Source organism: Aspergillus homomorphus, assembly GCF_003184865.1.
Source record: "Aspergillus homomorphus CBS 101889 unplaced genomic scaffold BO97scaffold_62, whole genome shotgun sequence".
NCBI lineage: Eukaryota > Fungi > Ascomycota > Eurotiomycetes > Eurotiales > Aspergillaceae > Aspergillus > Aspergillus homomorphus.
In genome coordinates, this window is record NW_020291948.1 from 77,312 (window position 1) to 100,434 (window position 23,123).

Below are 23,123 nucleotides of genomic sequence, written 5' to 3' on the forward strand. Positions count from 1 at the left end.
GCCCCGTATTTTGAAAATCCACCCATGCTACTCAAATAACTTGCAATAAGCATCGTGGGAAAATGAAGAAAAAGGAGATTGAAGCTTGAATTCAAACAACTCGCTGTATTAAGTTGGGCTCTTAGTGGCTTTTCTGTATTCCGTGAAACAGCAGGCATCCAGTCATAATTGATATATCCATAACACACTGCATATATGCAGTAGGCATAACCCGGAAAGATGCACCTCATCGCATATTCAGAAAGAATCAGGGACACCATGTATATCCGTCTAAGCATCATGTTTTACGCTTGGGAAATCTGCGCAAGTCGCTTGGTCATGCTGATGTTAAATGTTAGCGAAAGCAGTAGGTTCAGGGTTAAAGGCGACTTACAAATCGAAGAAAGAAAACTGGCTCGGGCTGCTGCCATACTCGTAGACAAATCGACTGGCGAGGTAACTGCCGAAAATAGCCCGCAGGTAGTTCTCTGGCACCCGCTGGAGGATAGTGTCCAGACCGATCTTGTTCAGGAGCAGCTTGGGAAGAGCATCATGGAGAACCGAGCGGCGGAGTTCGACGTTATCCCACAACTCGGTGTTCTGCAGTTCTTCGTCCAACTTGGTGATAGCGATACTGAGCTGATCGCTGAGCACACTGCGGAGCATACCGGTCTGCTCATGTTCGCGCCAAATGGCCTCGAACTCCAGAGTGGCGTTCTGCTTGATCACCTCTTGGACCTGCTTAACGTAATCGCTGTAGAAGGTCGGCACAGTCCCGTCCTCGCGAATGCACATGTTCTCCACGAACTCAGCATCATCGAAAGACAGCGAAGCCAAGACCTCCAGGGAAGAGGATGTCACACCACCCTTGTTGGCAGATGCGTCCTTGAAGAGTATACAGCCGGCGCGCTCCAGGCGAAGCTTGCTGTCTTGAGTGATGAACAGGTTGGCACCTTCAACAATATAGGGAATGGTGGCTTTGCCGTCGTTGATTAGCTTTCCGACGGTAGACAAGTCGATTGACTCAGGCCGACCACCGCAAGGCACAAATGTATCGTACTGCTGATCATTGCGCAGGTGGAACAGGTTGCGGAAGATCATTCCATTGTGGACGAGCTCGCCGCTGGGTAGTCTCACGTTACTCTCATCCACCAAAACCCGATAACCCTGGGGAGAAAGCTTCGACAGGTCGAACTCCGAGATGGTAACCCGATTCTTGGCCAGTCGAACGAGCTCATCATGGTTGAGACCCTGGGGGTCAACTATCACGCCAGAACCGTCTACAATGGCGGTGTACTTCTCGTTTGCAAGGAGGATCTCATTGGAGCCTAGATCACCATCGGGACCACCAGTTTGCAGCTTGCGAATAGTGCTGGGGTCGATCTTTAACTTGCGATAGATTCCGAGGACATACTGACGGACAGACAAAGTTGTCATTCCATAGGTGTCGTGAGGAATACCTCCTAGTCTGGGGCTCTTGCCAGTGAAGAAAGACTTCCACCATGGGGCACCTCGGTTCCGTGCATGCTCTGTGGCCCAGTCGACCAGCTCGGCCGTGTTTTCATCCGGACCCATAAACAAGATCTCGTCTTTGCCGTACAGATCAACTATAGGGTCCTTGATACCAGGACTGACAGGTGGCAGCAAGAGGTCAAGGATACTGTCAATGTACTTCTCAAAAGCGACACGAGCCTTGTCCTGGTGGTTCACATCGAGCAGAATCACGCCTTTGGCACCCCCTTCAGGAATATCCTTGTTCTTGCGCTGCTGGGTGTTGGCCAAGTTGTAGTTCTCGTCGAACAGGGAGCGGGCGTTGATGCTGTAGGCTTCCTTGTTGCGGCTCTTGACAATACGAATACCTCCGCGGGCGATATCACGGAAACGCAGGTGGAACCCGCGGAACTCGGAGCTGATGACCAAGAACATGCCGTAAAGCGGCTGGGGGTACTCATGCTCCGGGAGGAAATGAGGGTTGAGCCGGAAGCTGAGGGCTACCTTAGTGGGGGTGAAGAAATTTGTCTTGAGGATGGAGGCGTTGAACACCCGGAAAGCGCTCATGACCATTTCATCATGCTCATTGGCAGCCGTGCTCGAGATAAGCTGCTTCAGCTTGGGGCCGTCAAGGACCTCGTCAACCTGCAGCCGCAAGTAACTCAGCGTAGGAAGGAAGTCATCTTCGGCTGGGCCACGGGTCTGTACATAGTGGGTGTTGGCAAAGTCGAGGTAGAGCTTATGAATTAGTTCCGGGTACTTGTTGACGATCTCGGAAATATAATCCGAAGTGAAAGTTTCCGTACGCAGACGCTTCTTGATCTTGGCCAATAACTCAGCGTGAACGCTGTTGTTTGAATCCAGAAGGTCGGTTAATGACGTGTATTCTGAGCCCAAGCGGTTCAGAAATTGCTGGACAAACACCCACGCGCAGTGGGCATAGATCGTCTCTTGCAAGCTGAGACGACCGACTGCGAAATGGTGCTGGAAGCGATTCTGGGGGATGCAGTACAAGAGAGAGACCTCCTTGATGATCTGGTGAATCGCCGCCTCGATTGGGGGGAACTTGGCGGCAATTTCTTGGTTAGGCAACGGACGGAGGTAGAGCGAGATGACCGTGATCCCATTGGAGAAGTGCTCCAAATACTTCCGAGAACTGGTCAAGCGGTAGTAGTGGTACAAATCGGAGAGGGCACTAAAGAGACCCATGGCGGAGCCTTGCCGGTAGGCGATGACCAGTCTCTTCTCGCGACTCTTCTCGATCTCGAACATTTCAATGACAGGACCAGAGCGACTGACAGCATTGCTGATGATCTCTTGGTAGATAGCCTTGGTGTTGGGGGTTGCCTTCTGCAGAAATCTCTTCTCGCCGATGATGTCGATGTTGGTCTCGTTGGGGTCTGGGTTTGGATTTGCGAACTGACACTTGTAGACAAAATAGCAACGGAGCTGCTGACCATCGTCGCCCGGAATGGAGGTGGGCGAGCGGAAAGTCTCCACTCGGTAGCTGTTCGCCGGGGTCGAGCCGTTGATGTACTTCTTATCAATCCGCGACTCGTACCGCGGGCCTTCGACGGAGGAAATACCTGGCTTGCTGGTATCAATGTAAACCGCGTGATCTTCGGCCTCCTTGTCCAGTCGGATTTCGAGCTTCTTATCGTCTCGAGCGTACGCGGCAACCTTTGCGGCGTACAAGGACAGGATTTGCGTAACGATGGCGTCGACGGACTCCGTCTGGAAGTAGGTGTCGTCGATTCCGAGTTGGTTGTAGAACCATTCAGTCTCTCCTACAACGAACTCCACGGGGATGAAACCCTTCTTTTCCAGCTGGTCCATGACTTAATTTGTAGAGCAGTCAGAATCAAGCTTGACTGCGAGCTCCTGGTGTGGGTGGTCACGTACCCTGTTCCATCTGCTTCTCTTTGCCCTCGAACTTGGCGGCTACATAGCCTGGATCTTCCTCGGACAGGATTCGATGAGGACTACCTCCGGGAAGTCCCAAATGGGTGGGTTGCGGGGAAGGTTGGCGGATACTCGATCCGGCCACGCTCTCGAGAATCTTGTTGTGTGGGTGTCGCTGGAAACCGATAGGGGTGCCAGCTCCCGAGTAAGCGCCGTCGTTACTGCCATAGAGCTTGGGACCAGCCCGCACGGGTAGAGTGTTGGTGCCATTGAGATGGCCGTCGGGAATGGGTGAGGAAGATGGTGCGGGGGAAACCATGTTAACTGGAAATCTGAAGACTGCAATACAAGGGTATAGTGTGGGTGGGCAATGTTCGGCTCGAAGAGTCTGGAAGGGTATGTATGAGTAATTGTAATCAAACCGGGCAACGGTGGCGCTCGAACAGTGGTGGCGGACGAGGGGAGGGTTGACAGTTGACAGTGTGTGGTGAAAGATAGAAAGGAAGTGAACGAGAACAGAGACAAAGCAGATCAACAAAAAAATGAGCGAGTGGCGTGGAACGCACTTAGCTTCAAGTCGTGGCTAAGATGATCGCAATTGAACGGATTCTTTAAGATGGTCAGTCCAAAGAGCTTAGCAGACAGGGAGGGACAACTTTACTGTTATCGAGCTCAGCCATGCAATGCAGTCGACACGTCAACTGCAATTGAGAGAGGGAGAGAGAGAGAGAGAGAGATAAGAGAAAAAGGTGCGGATACGAGGAAATGTTGACAATTGGTTAAAAGTGGGAAGTGGACAGAATTCGAGGAAAAAAGGAGAAAGAAGGTTCAAAGAGAACTACAATTCAGACCAAACAAATGACACTATTCAATGAGTGAGAGCTGGGGAAGGCAACTCTTTATAATTAAATTCTTGGGATGATTGCAATGGAAGGAAGGTTTACCAGTCTTGTATTGATCAGTGGTAAGGCCGGATACAGGGAGGTCCCCAGTATGATGATGATGATGATGTTATACTCCCTCACCATCTACCTAGTCGCAATAGCCGGTGCTATGCGATCGGCCAGGAACGGGGGAGGGTCCCGGTCCGGGGCAGGTGGTATTGAGACAGTAATCTTACCATGAGTGTGGATCTCCCTTGTGGCCCTGTGGCTCCACGTCGGGTTTGGCTTGAATGCACTGAAACTGTGGAAGCTGTGCAACTGCTGTGGCTCACTGGCTACTGACTGACTGGTCTTTTCAACCACCAGGGTAATGAGGTAAAAGTGAGAACAAAAAAGAGAAGAAGAAAGAAAAAAATACCTCACTTTATGAATGAGATGAGATGACATTCTGTACTCAACTTCTTCTCCGTCTCTCTTCTCCCTTTCCTACTTGTAGCTACCGTATACATTCACCAGCATCCTGACCGTACGTAAGCATTGAGGAGAATGATCGGTCTTGATCGACTATCTAAAGACTCGTACAAGTAATGACTCTACAGTGTCGTCGACGCCAAGGGAAGTGGACCGGGATTTGCCTGTTTGGATCGCGAGCCAGAACTCGGATGGCGCGATTGAGGCAAAAGAGGTTGAAGTCTGGAGGAAAATGCCGCATTTGCAATTGTTCATTGGTCAGGACACCGGGTTGTGGAGGAGGGGGCCTAATTTTGGAAATTTCCATAATTGCCTCAGCAGCTGAATGTATACAGTACAATATAAGTATGTAGTCAAGGAAGAGAAAATAATACGGGAGTACTTTGTAAGAGCTGAGACCTATTTTGAAAAGGGAGCGAGGATTATGGAATGAGATGTGATGGAACCGCGTCCAGGGACCCGGGGAGAACGAAAGTATCGAAGTGGCAGTTGCAGTGGTGGCTGGGGTTGAAAATGCTGTAGATAGCCAGGGGTAAAAACTAAAGGAGTACTTTGAAGTACCTAGTACCTACAATAAAGATCAGGTCAACAGTGCAATGATCACGAGCCGAGTAAATAAACTCAAGTAAACTGAAAGAAGGACAGACCGGAAACATTCCAGGATTGGCTGTGTCAGCTGACCGGACCGGGTTTGTGTTCCCCACTTGATGTGTCATGGTTTCGTGACCGCCCGGTTTCCGCTGCGTAATGTGAATCGGTGAAAATGCCGCACCGGCAACCCCACCATTTCATTCATCCGTCTCTGCTTGATTCGAGAGACGCATACATACATGAGGACGGAAGAGGGAGAGTATAAGATATCGTACTGTATCTATGTACAGTACCTATTTCTTTAGTATAGACATCCAAAAAAAAATTAAAAAAAATAAAAAATAAATTCTTATGCGCTATATAGGCTGCAGGGCATTATTGAGTCCGCTTTGGCAAGCTTGCTGCAGACTGGTCTACCGGTAGTACTGTAACTATTTAATAACTTCGATCATGTGGACAACGCAGGCAGGGGATTCTGTTTGCGGGGGAAAAGGAAAGCAACCAAGTCGATCGGTTCCTGGATCGAAGCTCGATCCAGACTCCAGTTTGGAGCACCTGGCAACTTTGCGGGGGAAGATTTGAGGAATTCATCTCAAAGGGGAATTTCCATGAGTTCCCATTATTAAGATGGCTCAGGGATTTTCTCCCCCAAGGGCACCGGCAATTACCCCATTAAAACTAAAATCTGAATGTCCCAGGCTTTCCCCAGGCTTCCCCCTCCCGGCTCGGCGGCTTCTCCCCCTTTCGGTCCCGGTCTTTTTCGGCGGACTGTTCCATTACCTATACCACCCCCGCCCTCCTCTCCTCTAGGGTGATCGTCCATGGCTCCATACCTCTAGTTGGAGAAAGACAGACGGGTGGAGATGACAAGGTTAAAAATCCATGATGCCTTGGAGTCTAGCCTGCTGGGTCCATGGAGGAAGATTTTTCCTACCCCAAGGACGCAGGATGACGCAGGTCGAGGTTACCGATACTGCAGAGATAAGGGAGAGGACGGAAAAGTACTCGATTCATCTTGTCTCAAGCATACATACAGTATTGCTGGAGAGCTAGCTCATTTGGACAGCCTTGCATAGCCGTCTTGCTCGATTGCTCAAATTGGTCAGCTGCACCCTAGCACGAGGGACAACTCCAAGGGGCTCAGAGGTTGAGGATCTCGAAATACTCAGGCCAATGACTGGCCTCCAGCAAGGCCCGGCCATGCTGGGCGTAATCGCAGAACAGGAGCTACGGTTATAGATGGCCGCAGCAACAAGAAGAATGCATGCTCGATGTCGGGGAAATTTTTCAAACAAATCCAGCCGAGTAGATCGAGTCACGAGAAAGAACGGGAGCATCTCCAACCCACTTGGGAGAATCCTTTAGGGACAGCAGACCTGCTTGATGCAGCAAGCAATCAATGAGTTTGAAGGCGTGATCCTGACGAAATCTCGTTATTGAATGCCCGGCCAACCCAACGCTCTGCATCCGTGCCTGAACGCCAATCGATTCCCTCCTAAGTGCATCACACGCAAATTTGGTGACCTGCGACTTCCCAAAGGGGTTATCAGATTTGTTGGAGTCTAATTGTGCGCTCAAAACATTTGAGTCTGATTACACAGTCGTTTCGATCAGCTATCGCCATTAACCCTCATGATATACCAATAATATGCACCTATCAGGTAAGGACAGCAGGATGACGGGTCGGACGCCTGCTTTAGAGAGATGCAGACCACACATGTGTGCCCGTCAGGAAGAATACAGACCAATGAACTCTCACGGATAACATGCAAATATCTACAGCTTTGAAGAACACCGTCGACAGTTATTTTCAATTCAGGTCTGGTATAAATAGCTAGATCAAATGATACATCCCACACGGCTACCGCTTCTTGATACTCACGTCGAGGTTCCCCACAGCCCACGCGGCCACAAACACCGTAAAGAGGCCAGCAGTAATGGCAACTGGCTTGCGTAATCCGTCCCACAGAGAATATTCGTATGTCACCTACCCCAGTCGTCAGTTCAAATCGATTCAAGATTAATCAGAGATCGCAAACTCACCACAATCTGGGAGTCACAAGCTTCATCTGTCAGTCCGTCCACGGTCAGGGTCAAGGCTGTCCGTCCCAAAGTGTCCATGAAAGTCTTGTGGTCGGACAGCTGGGCCTGGATCTGGCTGGCACTAGGGAGTCCGTTGCTTGAAGCCTTCTCAAGTGTCTCCCAGCGAACGTTGCGGGAGCCCTCCGGGAGGATCACTCGCACAACGACCTTCTCATACTGGACACCCTCGGAGACCTTCGGCCCCTCAATGAAGGGAACCTTGAGCACGTATGAGTCGGCGCTCCCGACGGCTCGACGGAGGAAGGCGGAAAGGTCGTTGTTCCAGCCGATGCGGAAGCTATAGTTCCAGCCACCAAAAATGGGGAACCGGGGGCGAAGCTCCAAAGATGCATCGCGGCTCGGAACCTTCCCGGGACGGTAACGGCTTGTGGAAACATTGCCGATATCATCGATGAAATAAGGATCCACGGAGCCAGGCTTCAGAGGATACTTCAGCTCGCGGATAGACGAAGAAGGGAGCTGCTGGTAGCTACTAAGGGTCCACTCCACACGGGAGAAGTGGTCCAACAGTTCAGAGCCATTGTTGCGTAGCCAGTAGCGCTCCTCGGTGGCCAGGTTGCCACCCCAATGAGACACCTCTAGGTCGCGCTCCAGCAACGACGCTGTGATGACCGGCTTGGTGAATTCATAGCGGACGATGATCGGGTAGCTGGTTCCGGGAGCAATCTTAGCTGTGTCGTAGGGTCCGTATGTGTAGGTGGTACCCAGACGCTCCGGGTCCGCACTCGACTTCAAGTCCGTGGTCGTATAGTCCGGAACGTTAGTGCTGGGAAGTTTGAGCTTGGTCTTCTGCGTCACCGTCGTGTATGCTGAAGGGGCGTATGCAGAGAACGAATAAGTGAGGTACTGCCGGTCCATTTGTTTGATAGCAGCCGGACGCGGGCTGAAAGAGTTGAGGACAGAGTAAGAGATCCCCAGAGTAATATGAGCTTTGGGCGCCAGAGGTTTGGAGAAGCGGACAATGAAATATTGGTAATCCCTGTATGTTTGATAAAATCTCATGAATCAGTCTTGTATCGCCCAAGGAACATTGAGCGGCGTTTGCGGATCAAGCAACCGTGGCTTCGTCACCACCATCACCGAAGGCCAACGAGCCATTGGCAGCCAGAATGACCAACTCACCTGCTTGTGTCAACTTCAGTGGCTTGCACATCGAGCCTACCCTGCTCTGGAGCCGATTTATCGCGAACTTCGAGGACGCCAACCTTATTGTAGAGGTCGGATGGCAAGGCCAGATAATAGTCACTCTGCGCTTGTTTATCCACATTCTCTACCACGACATTGATAGTCTCGCGGAGGTAGCTCTTCTCCAGATTGGTGTTTCGGACTAGATTTGTATTTTTGAAAACTTGAGCGGGCTTGAAGTCGCTAGGAAGAGTGACTGTCGAGCTTGACGATGTGGAACCGGCGCATACGAAGCTGTTTGTAGAGAGCAACAGCCCGCAGAGCGCGGTGAGTGCGGAAGTCGGCCTCATTGTGACGGATGGGCGGTCTTGCAGCAGACCGCGCCTAGGACACAATGTCTCTCACCAGGAGAAAAGATTCAGAAAGGAAAGGTGGGAGGCAAGTCAACCAAGAGGAATTGGCGAGCGGGAAAAAGACGCGGAGATGCTGAGGTGTCCCGATTCGGGGCGATTACGAATCCCGGCCGGACCTCCACCACCGCGGCTTTCATACGAAGGAAGCACTTTCTCCGCCTTCTTATCAAGAACAAATTATTATCTTTCCTACCTTTGTTGTCCGCCCCTGTCTCTTTGCCTTGCCTTCCCATCACAGACTTCCCGATTCATATCCATTTAGCCGTCTTCAAGCATCAGTTCTTAGATCATATTACCATTTGGTATTTGTACAACGACCATCAATCAAATGCTCGCCTCTCGAGTTGCCGCTCGCACCAGCGGGCGGACACTAAGGCCATTAGGCGTACCTCGACGATATCACGGCTCTGTCAACAGTAAGCTGCTCAAAGTGTCAGAAGAGGTCCGCAATGCTGTGGCCACTGGAAGACCTGTGGTGGCCCTTGAATCAACCATCTATACACACGGTACAACTTCCATCAGATCTCGCACGGCAAAATTCGCCAAGACATGACTAACGATTGCAGGTTTCCCCTTTCCGGAGAGTGTCGCATTGGCAACACTGCTGGAGTCTGTAGTACGTGCCAATGGTGGGGTTCCTGCTACCGTCGGGATACTCAATGGCGAAGCCAGGGTTGGACTTGGCGCAGAAGAGCTTATTGAGCTGGCATCTACTGCTGAGAAAAAGAATGCCTTGAAGGTATCCCGGAGAGATCTAGGATACATTTGTGGCCTAGTAGGGATATGTCTACAGCTTGCTTCGATCTTAGTGAGCTAACAACACCAGGGACTGGCCGGCAAAAGATTACATGGGGGAACAACAGTGTCCGGCACGATGGTACTTGCTCATTTGGCTGGTATCAAGGTTTTCGGAACAGGAGGCTTAGGTCTGGACTCTCAGGCTAGTGCCAAATTCGACTATATTGACTTCTGATAGGTGGCGTACATCGAGGTGGAGAGAATTCGATGGATATCTCCGGTATGTGGAGCCATTCATTGCCGTATCATTTCTCACTAACTTCTCACTCAATTCATCACAGCTGATTTAACGGAACTGGGACGGACACCGGTGGCAGTCGTCAGTTCTGGATGTAAGAGCTTTCTGGATATCCCGCGTACTCTGGAATATCTAGAGACGGAGGGAGTTTGCGTGGGAACCTTTGCCGATGGCCGTCAAGGAGCCGTCGACTTTCCCGCTTTCTACACTCGTGATAGTGGCTTCAAAGGCCCGAAGACTATTCAGAATGAGGCTGAAGCGGCCGCGATCATCTGTAAGTGGCACATGGCAGGGAACGGACCCCCTTATCCCTCTGCGCGATGTCCCGCAGGCTCCTGAACAAGTGGAATTTTGTCAAGCTGTCTGCAAAATTAAGTGGCTAATCTCACCACAGATGCGCAGTCACGTATTCCTGTCTCGTCGGGCATTCTTCTAGCCAATCCTGTGCCTCTAGAACACTCGATTGCAAAGAATGAAATGGATGGTATAATCGAGGAGGCTATTCGCCTTGCCGAAGTCGAGGGCTATCATGGAAGCGATAATACGCCATTCGTACTGGCAAAGATCAAGGAGCTCACTGGCGGGAAGAGTGTGGTAGCCAATCGCGCCCTTGTTGAGGCCAATGTGGAACGTGCAGCTAAGGTAGCTGTGGAACTCTCAAAACTCGAGCGAAACGACGGGTTACTGCACGAAAGGTAAGCGCTCTTTTTTGTGAATCAGGATCGAGACACCCTAATGTCAAGATGGTCGGCGCAGACACATGCCAGCTATCTCCGAGACCACTAGGGCTGACCGAGCAACTGCAGAAGCAGAGCTGGACTTCGCACCGACCACTGAGCAATTGATCAATCGTGTTGATAAAGCTGACATCATTGTGGCTGGCTCGCTAGCGATTGATATGTCCTGTGACTTTATTCCTACAGAAGCAACACACACCACCCCCATCTTAGAGACATCGAATCGCGCAGTTATCGGACAAAGTCTCGGGGGGGTAGGCCACAACGTGGCCATCGCTGCAAAATATCTTAACAGCTCTGTTCTCTTCTGCAGCATGGTTGGGGATGACCTAAGTGGCCGCACTGCGTTGTCTTCCCTCCGTGATGAAAATTTGCCGACAGCCGGCATTCGTGTTCTTCCTGCATCGTCAGGGGCACGTACCGCGCAGTATGTTGCCATAAACGACACGAAGAAAGATCTTGTTGTGGCCATGGCTGATATGGCCATCATGGAGATGCCCGAGCAAACCCTGGACTTTGACGGACTTTGGGAACCGATGATCGCGCAAGCACAACCGCAATGGTTGATTGTGGACGCCAACTGGAGTGCAGAAGTGCTTGCGAAGTGGATGACTGCAGCGAAAAAGCATGGGTCTCAAGTAGCATTCGAACCCGTCTCAACGGCCAAGAGTCGTCGGTTGTTCGGCCAGAGCTCCGCCGCAGTCACCCCGTCTTCGTGTATTCCCAACAACAGCATTAGTCTCGCGACACCCAACCAGATGGAGCTGACGGAGATGTACGGCGCCGCGCGGGAGAGTGGACTCTTCGAGTCGGAGGGCTGGTGGCATGTCATTGATGCCATGGGGATGTCGGCATCTGGTTCGCGGGATAGGTTGGTAGCCATGACCTCAGCGGAACTTGTGGATCAAGGCATTCCACAGCAAACCATACAGCTCCTTCCGTTCATTCCGTGCATTATCACCAAACTTGGTAAGCAGGGCGCTCTCCTCACACAGCTTCTTCGTCCCGGAGACGCGCGTCTTACCAATCCTGTCACTGCACCATATGTCCTTTCCAGGGCCCTTACCGACCATGCAGTGATCGGAGGGGTGTACATGCGACTGTTCCCGCCAGCCACGGTACTTGCGGAGGAGGAGATTGTCAGCGTCAATGGGGCTGGGGATACTCTCTTGGGGGCGGTGATAACTGGGCTGACTAATGGTCATGTGGTGGAAGAAGTGCTGTCCGTGGCGCAGGAGGCCAGTGTTCTAACGCTGCAGAGCCCAGGAGGTGTTAGTCGCGAAATCAGCAAGCTTAAATTTTCTTAACCTTGATCTCAACATCGAATCGAGTCGCACTATTGACATCATAAGTGCATAGATGATCTCGCTCCAACGCCTTATATAGTAATGAAACAATCCAAACTCCGCCTTCACGCTGACACATTGTCGTAGTTGCCTTGAGCCAGAAGATGATTAAGTTTATGCTATGCCATCCCACAAAAGGCATTCAGAAGCAGAGATACAGTAAAGCCATGGCTAATTCAGTTGATGATCCTCCCGACCCCTTCAGCGCCAACCACCGGGATCCGCTCCACGGCTTTCTTCCCGGCGCGATTGAGCCCCGTGGCTCTGAATCCCGACGGCACAACCGCCGGGTCCAACAGCCCAACTTGTACCAACACGCTCGCCTGATCCCAATAAATATTGAGACGGGCTAAGCTCCCCGCACAGAAACTTGCCGTCATGACGAGGGCGATGCGCACGGGCCGATCCGTCGGCGGGACCGCGGGTAACAACCAAGGGATCTCCTCGGTGTGGGTGAACGACAAGTGCAGCTCATCAACGATGCGATCGACGCCAGTAGTACGCGAAAGGAGACGAATCCGTTGATCCGGGGGACCTGTCGGGAGAAACTGGGTGGTGAAGAAAGAGGTGAGAGATCTGGGGGTGGTTCCTGATCATCGTATAGAGACGATACCCTTAGTGAAGGACTCGGAAGAAGGACTCGGAAGAAAGACGGATTGAAGAAGAGATGCCCTTGTGGCATGGAATATAAGAGAGGGGGGCAGCACCCTTTCAAGGCCGGGGGCTGAAATAGAGGGAGGGTAGGAGGGGGAAACAGAAGAAAGTAAATCTCACTCACCTCCTAACATAGTTGGCACACAATTCACTAGCGGGGACTCAGTTGCCGTGTAGTCGGTCTCTGAGGCATCACTCAATCCGGAGGCATTCAACTGCACCCCACTACTACTTCCTACCATCAGCCCGACGATATCGGCAGTCAGGCGTTCTCGCTCCTCCGTCACCGTGGCCGGGTTCCCTGCCCCTGTGCAAGCCGCCGACGCGGCCGCCAGACACCGCCAGTATTCTTCCCAAACGCTTTCCACGTCTGGGACCTTCCACCCCCCACCGTTTCCGGGCCAGCCGAATCCGCGTTTCAGAACATCAAGGGCCCGGGACCAGGCTAGTCGCGCAGCGATGCCGTCGTACGCGGGGGAGCTGGGCTCCGCGAACCCTGCGTTGGACTCCGGGTAGAAGAAGGAGTGGCAGCGGTGCCGTTTACGAGTGTGGGTAGGGTTGGAGGCTTCGTTGCCGGCGGAGCACCAGTCACCAACGAGATGGATCTGAATAGGAAGAAGGTTTACCGAGGGAGGGTAGGTCGTTGGAGTGGTGGAGGATGAGGTCGTGGTGTTAGCGTTTGCATTATTAGTCAGGACTTTGCTGATGGGGCTGCCGTTTGTGTTTACAAAAAGATGATCTTGGCTGTTGTCGAGATTTTGAGGGTAGTAGGCCACCAGGGCACAGAGTCGGGGAAAGGGGTTCGTGGAAGTCGCTGGTTGATGGTGGGATTCGAGAAGGAGTGAGGCCGGCTTGTTGTAGGCTGGTGAGGGAATACTTTAGCTACTGATAATGTATACGGAGAATGACGAGAACACTCGAGATGATATAGATGGACGGGGCAGTGGAGGGCGCCTAACCAACAACCGCATATCTTTCGCCGGGCTCGAGATCATCCTCCCGTTCCTGCAGGAGATACTCGAGGTCTTTTCGGTCTCGTTCGCGGTCCGCATGATGCCCCCCGGGGAAAGGCAAATACTCAACGTTGAACCCCTCGGCACGAAACCGGGCTAGGATGCCGGCGTCGAATTCGGGGGTGTCGGAGGTCAAGTATAATCGCCGGAGAGCACCGGTATCCGCATCTTTGCGACGCCGATCGGCATTTGAGGGTGACTGGAGGGGCGTGGTGCCGGACGAACTGCTGCGACGGCGCCGAAGGTGCTGGCGAAGGCGTTCCATAGCGTCAAGCAGTGATGATCCAGAGTCGAATCAGAATACAAATTAGACAAAGATGTATGTACAGTTCGGTCCAAAAAGAAAAAAACAAGTGCGACACCGATGGAAGTGACCCAGATATAGGAAGAAAGAAATCCGACTGCCTCCATCAGGCAGGCATGCGGCATGCTGGGCTGACGTCGACGAGTGTCGCCGACTTTCTTGGGCCGACGTGGAACCAGCCGGAGTTCCCTTGGCCTTTGAAAAGACCCCGGGAGGTGATAGATCAGTTGGACCAGAGATCAGAAGTAACCTTAAAGTATAGGTGCAAAGTGTTATTGTATATGTAAATGTATCTGTATGTCGTATGGATATCTTTATATCGCTCATAGTCGGGTAGAAACGATCCAAAACCTTACCGGAAATCCTTCCCTCTCTAGGATCTAAAAGCAGTCAATGCGAATCAGCAGATGTCTATGTACAAACGCATTTCGACCCCCCAGGTCAGACTGGGAATTGTGACGCATCCCCGATTATTCTGATTCGAACCGAGTCAGCCACTGGCGCGCCTCCCTTACGTCCTCCGCGCATTCTTCTCCATCCAGATAACACGCATATGCCGGCCGCTGCAGACTTCGGCGCGCCACCTCGCAGTCCAGGCGGATGTCCTCCACCAACGCCTCTAGTGATACATAGTCGTACTCTGGTCGGATGTATCCCAGGATCAAGAGATGCAGGTCTGTGCCATAGAAATCCGGGAGCTTGTGGAACTTCGTAGGACCGCCGTCCGTGGTGGGTGACGGCGCCGCGAGTGATGGCATGATATGGATTTCCTAGTAACGCTTGAACTTTAGCCACTGAACAACCGAGCTTACAGAGAAAAGTGACCTTACAATTGATCGCGTTTGGTTCTTGTAGAAAGGGTTGTATCCAATACTCAACACGGCCGGTCGGATCGGCGACGAAGCATCATCATTGAAGGCAAATCGGGCCGGATCCAGCGTCACCACCCCGTAGTAAACGCCCACCTGCAAATCCGGATATGCGACGAGGCCCTCCGCGGGGATATTGGCTGTGGGAATACCCAACTAGAAAAGACGCAGGCATGATTAGCACCGCACTGCACGCAATTCGGATGTGATTATCTGGATTTGGGCGGGCACCCTCACTTCTTTGCTGCCCCGCCCAAAGCCCTTGATGACCGGGCCGGCTAGGCGAATGGGATAAGGAGGCTCCGGGCCTCCGTCAGGCCCAGTTACAAGGTCACGAGGGCCATCCGGTCGCATGGTCGATCTAGTGCTGGGAGCACGAGTTGGGGGCAAAAGGGGATTTGGGGCGTCGAGCTGTAAGGAAATCGAGGAAAGAAACAGAGATAAAAGAAGAGAGAGCGATAAGAGACGAAGCGATACGGGGAACGCGCGGGTGGGCGGTGAGAACAGCACCAACTGGCCAGACGGACACGGTATTATGGTCATTCAATCCGCAGCATAGACCCCACTAAAGCACTACGCCCTACAACCTACAACCTACGATGAGAAGATAGGCACTCCTTTAGGTCGAACGCTTTTATACCATTAACTCCGTACCTCTAATATTATGGGTAGTAAGTGGGAAATCTCGTAAAAAAACTCGCTATTTACTCCATCTCAATGGTGGCAGGAGGCTTGCTGGAAATGTCGTACAGAACACGGGACACTGAACTCGCAGTCAGTATAAGGCTTGCAGCCAATGCATAATCTCAAACTTACCGCCGTGAACCTCGTTGATGATGCGGGTCGAGCAGCGAGCTAGGAACTCGTTATCGAAGGGGAAGGCACGGGCCGTCATGACTGACAAAAGGTTAGTCAAGGTGATTTGTCTCAGGCGACTAGAACTACTTACAATCAGTAGTCTCGACGGCACGCAGGATGATGATCTCAGCATAGACACGCTTGTCACCCTGTTGATGAGGTTAGTAATCAGAGTCGAAAGCTCTAGTGTTCGAGAAAGGAAAAGTGGTCTTACCATGACACCAACAGCCTTGCTGGGGTCCAAGGCGGCATAGGCCTGGGCGATCTTGTCATATAAACCAGCCTCGCGGATCATGGAGATGAAAATGTGGTCCGCACGGCGGGCAATCTCGACACGCTCCGGAGTAACCTCACCCAGGACACGAATGGCAATGCCGGGTCCGGGGAAGGGGTGGCGCATCACCAACTCGTGAGCAATACCCAACTGGCGGCCCAGAGCCCGTACCTCATCCTTGAACAGCTCACGGAGAGGCTCAATGAGCTTCATGCCCTGGCCATCAATCATGCGCTCTGTAGCGGGTCAGCTTTGCGGCGTTTCTGACAGCGCAAGAATGTTTAACGTACGAGGCAAACCGCCAACATTATGGTGGGTCTTGATAGTGGCAGAGGGACCCTTGAACGAGATACTCTCAATGACATCAGGGTAGAGGGTACCCTGCAAGAACCACTTGATCTTGGCGCCAGCGTGCTCGGCCTCGGCCTCAATTTTCTGGGCCTCCTCCTCAAAGACGTCGATGAAGGTACCACCAATAAACTTGCGCTTCTTCTCGGGGTCGGTGACACCCTTGAGGCCGTCCAAGAAACGCTTGGAGGCGTCAACAACAGTCAAATTGATGCCCAGGTGCTTGTTGAGAGTCTCAGACACAATATCGCATTCGTTCAGGCGCATACATCCGTTGTTGACGAGAACGGCGTGGAAGCGGTCCCCGATCGCCTCCTTCATTAGCTTGGCAGCCCTAGTGATAGTTGTTAACATTCACAATCCAGTGAGAAGTCGAGATTCGGCACTTACACTGTGGAGTCAACACCACCACTGACGGCACCCAGGACATGGTCGGTCTCACCAACCATATTGCGGATACGGGAGATCTCTTGGTCGACGAAGCGGGACATGGTCCAGTTCTGTTGGGCACCGCAAATGTCGACGGCGAAGTTCTTGAGGAGAGTTGTGCCTGGGCGGGTCAGGACTCAGCGACGGCGTATCGCTCGATGCCAGAAGAATGCAGCGTACCTTTAGGAGTGTGAGTGACCTCGGGGTGAAATTGGACACCGTAGATGGGCTTGGACTCGTGGGCAATGCCAGCATAAGGGGAGTTGGCAGAGGTGGCAATGGTGTGGAAGCCCTCAGGCAGCTTAGCCAGCTTGTCACCGTGGCTCATCCAAACCAGCATGTCGTCCTCGATACCGGCAAACAGTTTGTCGACGTGACCCTCGGAGTCGAGGCGCTTAGCATTCAGGTCGGCGTGGCCATACTCGCGCTCGGTACCGGCGATGACGTTGCTCTTGTCCAGGCGATAAGCAATCTCCTGCAGACCGTAGCAGATACCGAGGATCGGAACTCCGAGATCGAAGAAGGCAGGATCAACGTGGGGTGCTATAGGAGGGGAGGGGGTGGAATGAGTCAATCCGGCCGGAAGAAATCGAGCTTCAGCTTCATTGATTCACTTACCGCCCTCCTCATAGACACTGTAGGGACCACCGGACAGGATGATACCCTTGGGCTTAAAAGGGAGATCGGCCAGCTTTTGTGTACAAGGAAGCATTTCACTGTAGACATTGATCTCTCTCAGTCTCCGGGTCAGGAGATGAGTCTGTGTGGTGGGAAAAGGTGTCAGTGACTCAGATTGCGGTAGGCGGGGTATATGCACATCCCGATCTCGAAGAGGGAGAGGAAGCGGGGAGGGAACTGACGTATTGAGAACCAAAGTCCAAAGTGAGAATGGTATCAAAGGTGGCATGAGGAATCTCCTGGTCGGCCATTATAACGGTTCTTTCAATCGCTCGTCCCAATTGAACAGAAGATAGAAGGAATTGAATGATGGCGAGGAAGAGAAAGTCAGAGGGGGAACCCGGTTGCACTTTTTTTTTCTTTCTCTTCCCGTTGCCTTTTTCTGCCGGGCGGTGAGACGCGCCCGATGGTATAGCAGCAGGAGTGATTAGTCCGAGGCCCGGGCGGTCAGGGAGATAATGCTAACGGTTATCAGACAGGATCTCACGTGGCATCTCGTGGTTACAGGTCAGCTGGGTCATTAAAATCGGTCGTGTGGTTCGAAATGGCTTAGTAAGCGGTTTTTTGGTCATGTGATGCCCACATGAGCCGTTACACACAAGAAAAATAGATTTTGAACCACACTACCTTTTTCAATACTCTTACACCCCTAATGTAGTTACCCTGATATAGTTAAGTACTTGCTAAGTACTTAACTATATCAGGGTAACTACATAGGGTAATTATATTAGGAATTTAAGGCTGAAGACTTTAGTATTAGGGTAAATATATTAGGGAATACCTTATATACTTTTTTATATTAGGGTAGTTGGGGTTTATCTACTTAGTAAAATATATAGTATTAATCCCTTTTATACTAGAACTATAAAATTCATGATTATTTTACAGTAATTTATAAGGTCGTGTGGTTTGTTCTTGCTTACTAAAGGGCTTGGCATCACGTGAAATTGGGAACGACTCACATGAGCCATAACTAGGGTCGTGTGACCTGTGTACACTGGCATCTCGAAGTGAACAGTGCTGTCTAGCTGACATAATCGATCACGTTGCGTGCCCTAGATAGTGAGGCAAGGACGAACTCAAGTTCGAGATACCTCTTGGCGACGAATCCCCAGATCACCACAAGGTTTGTGAGGGATTGAGGAGCACTGGCGAAGAGGGAACTGGAGCGCCAGCTAGTATCATTTGATGACTCCCATTGGCCATGTTTCTGCCAGACACACTTGGCTCAAAACCGGTCGGGACTCGGGAGCAGCATGGTGGCGATGCTGCAGTGACCTGGCGGGCGAAGCGCCCGCACGCTCTGAGTCTAGAGTCCTCTAGGTGGCGCCTATAGCCCACCTGGCTAAACTAAAATAGTAGGAAAGGAATTAAATCGATACTATACTTCCCGTCTGTGAAGAAATCAAACCATCCCGCAAGCGACCTAGACTAACTCTCGCAGGGACCTGATACGAGCTGTCAGCGAAAAGGGGTAGGGCGGATTTACGGAGGGTAGTTGAGCTATGAGAGATCCATTTCGCTATTTGATTGAGGAAATCGACAAATAGATCCATGATTCCGGACGCAGGAGCTTCGATGCATTCACCGAAGGAATCAACCGACTGTTTCACAGCACGATGGGGAGTATCACTGTAATAGGCGAATGGGACCTGTAGGAAGCGCCACTCCAATCGCACTTGGCTGAGAAGAGTCAATAAAGTGGACCTTCAAGAGGTCTATCCCAGGTTCGATACGAAGTAGGGGACCGCGCCAATTGGTTTGAGCCGCAAAGTGCATGTTTGCCTCTACCTCGACGCCCATGGCTATGGCTATGGAGAAGAGGTTGGTGCCTGACCCATCAATCGATTCGGTGTCCGAAACCCCCAAGGGTCCCTCTGGGCAAGGTTAGACTGAAGCATATCGGGCTCTATTGTTATTTTAGCCAAACTTTCAAGATTCACATAGCAGTGGGCATGGAGAATAAATAAAGCACTCTCGTATCCACGGGCTCTTTTTCTTCGCTCATTTCTTCGTTTCCCCGGTTGTGCTGTATATGTTTATTCCTTCTTTTAGTCCTTCTATCCCTCAATTACAATATACTTCAAAGCATCTTCTAATAGGAAAAACTGTCTTCCCACTTTCCAGCCATTCGATCTTTATTCACCTTTACAATGCGCACCACTAATCTTCTGACCATCACTGCCACCCTTGGCCTCGCAACACTCACTACTGCCGCCACGACCACTATCGACCTCTTTCAGCCCGGAGAGGAGACCATTCCCTATGACGATGTGGAAGCGAGCATCATCGACGTCAATGGGGACACCACCACTGTTGCTATTGTCTGCGGCCCTTCTGCCGCTGCATCGACCTGTGGCCTGCACAGCCCAGTTACCATTACTGAGGGTCCTTCTACTTTCACCGTGAGCGCCGTCATCACGTCTAGTACCGATGGCGCGGAATATACTGTCACCCTCGTCGAAGACTGCGATATCACCTCCGTGACCCAGGGTGCCTCTTGTTCCATTTCCATGGATGCCACCGTCGCCTTCAGCGGCGAAACAACTTCTTACTCAACTTCCGGAGCAGCCTCACTGCCTGCTCGCCTGATGAAGTACGCGCCTGTGACGGTCACTGCGGGCGCGGAGAAGCTCTCGGCCTCTGCCAAGGCGACAGGAACATCTTCTGGCTCGTCTGAGAGTGGCAGCAAGAGCGATTCTACTACTGCTGCTACTGGCAGCGCCGCTACCGAGACTGCATCTGCTTCCAACACCTCTTCGGGTCCCAGTGCTTCCAGCACCTCCAATGGCGCGGCTGGTCAGAAAGCCATGACTCTGGGTGGCGCCTTTGCTGCTGCTTTTGTTGCTGTCATTGGCTTGCTGTGAGCGTGGCTTGGACCTGACTGTCGGCATGACTGCCTGATCAGCTGGGATAGCAAACATTGATGAGGGGGTCAGACGCCCTGTACTATTTCCTTGACACCGACATGCGTATGCATATGCACATAACTTGATAACTTGTTCGTCTTCCCTTATGCTCACATAATACCATCATTGCAGTTTAATGGGAACTCATAACGATATTGGGTCCCAACGCGCGCCACGCTTGGAACTTAGAATCTTGCCACTTTGCCATTGAAATGGAACTCTGTTGTAAAGACGTCTATCTATTATCAATTTACTCCTTCTAGTCTGGACAGGCTTTATTTCCGACCAGTATACTCACCTTTGATGAGTATATAGCTTAGTAGGAGGTTTGAAACACAGCAGAACGCATCGTGTCGCGAAACTGATTCAAGCCAACCTCCGTAGCTGGTTCCACCACTGTAAGATGAACCCTTGAAGCCGGGATGATCTCATCGCGAGACATGACCCTGCATTAGTATATCACTAGTCCTAGGGAGCGGTGCCACTCCCAACCATTCGCAGAGCTTGTGCTATTTATCATAGGATCGGTATACTTAGTTCCAGTCTAGCACAACACTCTAATTACGCTGGACTATGATCAATAGGCTTGGTTCTTCGCAATCTTCTTTGAAGGGCATAGACTATTACCTTTGGTATGGTATGCCCTAGTTCATACTGTACTATGAGTGCTTAGAACTGATCTAAGGTAGTTAATTGAATAAGTACTGTTCCGGCGACAACCAATCCATGCAGTGATTTGGCACAATTGCCATATTAGTCATCTCTGTTTCTCAGGGTTCATTGACTAGTCCCGAATAAGGAAGCAAGGGTCCTCCTCTAGTGACCTGACTGATTAATGAGAGGGAGAGTCCATCACGTCACACGCGCACTGTCCCAAGTAGGCGGTGTCACTCTCTCACGCCCGGATGTTTGACTGTGACTTTTAGTCATTTCAATTCCCCCGCATCAATTAGAGTAAGAGAAAATCCTGAATACTCACAAGTACGTAGTCTTTCGGTACTTAACCTGACGACTGGCCTGCTGGAATCCAGTTTAATTTCATTTCTGTCTTGATAATCAACCCTAACGAAAGTGCCTTTACCCTATGCCCGCGATACGATCATCCCTCGCAAGATAGGCAACCCGCCGCCGTCTTGCATCACTAGTGAAACTGCTCGCTCCTCATCAGCCAAACCGCCACCGCCCGCCCCGAATTCATCTTCCGAGCACTTTCGCTTCCCCTCCAGACTCTGTCTCTCACCTGCTTTCTGCGTCCTAGACAGAGTGAAAAGAGCTTGACGGGCGCCATGGCCCAAACATCACTGACTGCCATCCTCGCAGCAGCAACTGTACTCGCAGTCCTCAGTAGCGGTGTCGAAGCATCATCTATTGGGGCTCATTCAGCCTTGAGCGCCTCTCCCACACCTTCCCCGTCTGCTACCACACAACAATCCGCCTCCTATTCGGCTGCCTCGGATTCCGGGAGAGATGAGGAGGACAGTGGAGAATGTAGGCTCCTTGGTCCGTTCTCTCTGCTGGTGCAGGCTGCACTTGGAGCTCTGGCGCTCTTATCGTTGGTTTATAAGCGCTGGCGGGAAAGACCTCAACGGCCTGTGAAGGTGTGGGCATTCGATGTTTCGAAACAAGTCTTCGGCTCGGCCATGCTGCATCTGGCGAATCTCCTCATGTCGATGTTCTCAGCCGGTCAATTTGAAATTCAAAGCAACTACAAGCCGAACCCATGTTCATTCTATATTTTGAATCTAGGAATAGATGTGAGTGATCTTGGCCCTAGGTGGCGCTAGTTTGGTAACTGACCAGTCGGCGACTGCAGACTACTCTTGGTATCCCTATCCTGATTTTCACCTTACACATCTTGAATCGCATCGCCATGTTCACCCCTCTTGCGAACCCACCGGAGTCTATTGAGTCTGGAAATTACGGTCGCCCGCCTCGCGCCTCCTGGTGGTTCAAACAGTCGATGATCTACTTTCTCGGACTACTATGGATGAAGATTTGTGTCTTTTTCATCATTCAGTTGCTGCCTTTCATCGTAAAGGTGGGTGATTGGGCCCTACGGTGGACAGAGGGCAATACAGCGGTTCAAATCATTTTTGTCATGCTGCTTTTCCCGGTCATCATGAACGCGATCCAGTATTATATTATCGATACCTTCATCAAGAAACCACTCTCCTTGTCACAGAACACTCTGGTCGAAGAGAATAGTGGTGATCGAGCAGGCGACCATGACGACGAGCACAGTCATGGATTGCTAGCGGGTCTGGATGATGGCACTTCATTTGACTCGGACGATGACTCACTGGGCAAGGATGGAAGTGCCCGCATGGAGAGCCATACACCAGGGAAGGAAGATCTGGTGCGGTTTGACTCGGTGGAATATAATCCCGCGACCCATGGCGAATGCAGCTCAGCATCATCAGCAACGGTATCGGCCAGGTCAGGAAGCGACCGAGATGAATTCGGGCTATCATTCTCATCCAACAAGCCGAAAGGTCAAAAAGCAGATACATAATAACGACTCTCTACTCTCACAAGCTACCTTGCGGCGTTTTGGTATTTTTAAACTGTTATTGATCTATGGTCCGTAAAGGCATGGCGCTTGTTTATACACATATTGAGTTGGCTGCATGAATGGACGTGTACATGAACCCTTAGCCATGATAATTTACACTTGCTACTTTGTTTAATACCACTTGAGCACAAGGTTAT

The 23,123-nt window shown here is 51.4% G+C and overlaps 7 protein-coding genes across 7 annotated transcripts; 3 read left to right on the forward strand and 4 right to left on the reverse strand.

The window, feature by feature from the left end:
- Positions 1 to 284: 284 nt before the first annotated feature.
- Positions 285 to 3,691, reverse strand: BO97DRAFT_356134 (glutamate dehydrogenase (NAD(+)); the record flags this gene model as incomplete). Its single annotated transcript, XM_025692159.1, has 3 exons — positions 285 to 321; positions 374 to 3,308; positions 3,373 to 3,691. 3 exons carry the CDS (start codon positions 3,689 to 3,691, stop codon positions 285 to 287), a joined length of 3,291 nt encoding a protein of 1,096 aa, XP_025546732.1.
- A 3,420-nt stretch (positions 3,692 to 7,111) lies between these two features.
- Positions 7,112 to 9,011, reverse strand: BO97DRAFT_378205 (dolichyl-diphosphooligosaccharide--protein glycotransferase subunit OST1). Its single transcript, XM_025693094.1, has 3 exons — positions 8,544 to 9,011; positions 7,362 to 8,400; positions 7,112 to 7,305 (listed from the first exon to the last, which is right to left on the reverse strand). Exons 1-3 carry the CDS (start codon positions 8,894 to 8,896, stop codon positions 7,180 to 7,182), a joined length of 1,518 nt encoding a protein of 505 aa, XP_025546733.1. The 5' UTR covers positions 8,897 to 9,011; the 3' UTR covers positions 7,112 to 7,179.
- A 150-nt stretch (positions 9,012 to 9,161) lies between these two features.
- On the forward strand, positions 9,162 to 12,039 carry BO97DRAFT_399792 (pseudouridine-5'-phosphate glycosidase/carbohydrate kinase family protein; the record flags this gene model as incomplete). Its single annotated transcript, XM_025694262.1, has 7 exons — positions 9,162 to 9,465; positions 9,526 to 9,734; positions 9,786 to 9,885; positions 9,936 to 9,977; positions 10,039 to 10,269; positions 10,390 to 10,690; positions 10,752 to 12,039. The coding sequence occupies exons 1-7, from the start codon at positions 9,288 to 9,290 to the stop codon at positions 12,037 to 12,039; spliced, it is 2,349 nt and encodes a 782-aa protein (XP_025546734.1). The 5' UTR covers positions 9,162 to 9,287.
- A 35-nt stretch (positions 12,040 to 12,074) lies between these two features.
- On the reverse strand, positions 12,075 to 15,337 carry BO97DRAFT_473569 (dienelactone hydrolase). Its single transcript, XM_025700252.1, has 6 exons — positions 15,156 to 15,337; positions 14,880 to 15,074; positions 14,565 to 14,819; positions 13,692 to 13,992; positions 12,857 to 13,594; positions 12,075 to 12,667 (listed from the first exon to the last, which is right to left on the reverse strand). The coding sequence occupies exons 1-6, from the start codon at positions 15,270 to 15,272 to the stop codon at positions 12,255 to 12,257; spliced, it is 2,019 nt and encodes a 672-aa protein (XP_025546735.1). The 5' UTR covers positions 15,273 to 15,337; the 3' UTR covers positions 12,075 to 12,254.
- A 195-nt stretch (positions 15,338 to 15,532) lies between these two features.
- On the reverse strand, positions 15,533 to 17,820 carry gua1 (GMP synthase (glutamine-hydrolyzing)). Its single transcript, XM_025695963.1, has 9 exons — positions 17,688 to 17,820; positions 17,446 to 17,587; positions 17,008 to 17,370; positions 16,789 to 16,948; positions 16,341 to 16,732; positions 15,991 to 16,286; positions 15,868 to 15,925; positions 15,735 to 15,815; positions 15,533 to 15,681 (listed from the first exon to the last, which is right to left on the reverse strand). Exons 1-9 carry the CDS (start codon positions 17,754 to 17,756, stop codon positions 15,623 to 15,625), a joined length of 1,620 nt encoding a protein of 539 aa, XP_025546736.1. The 5' UTR covers positions 17,757 to 17,820; the 3' UTR covers positions 15,533 to 15,622.
- Positions 17,821 to 19,533: 1,713 nt separating this feature from the next.
- BO97DRAFT_408911 (putative GPI anchored cell wall protein) lies at positions 19,534 to 20,637 on the forward strand. The gene has a single exon (XM_025695964.1). It carries the CDS (start codon positions 19,659 to 19,661, stop codon positions 20,370 to 20,372), a length of 714 nt encoding a protein of 237 aa, XP_025546737.1. The 5' UTR covers positions 19,534 to 19,658; the 3' UTR covers positions 20,373 to 20,637.
- Positions 20,638 to 21,374: 737 nt separating this feature from the next.
- On the forward strand, positions 21,375 to 23,093 carry BO97DRAFT_399805 (STIMATE family protein). Its single transcript, XM_025694263.1, has 2 exons — positions 21,375 to 22,168; positions 22,228 to 23,093. The coding sequence occupies exons 1-2, from the start codon at positions 21,701 to 21,703 to the stop codon at positions 22,924 to 22,926; spliced, it is 1,167 nt and encodes a 388-aa protein (XP_025546738.1). The 5' UTR covers positions 21,375 to 21,700; the 3' UTR covers positions 22,927 to 23,093.
- Positions 23,094 to 23,123: the final 30 nt, after the last annotated feature.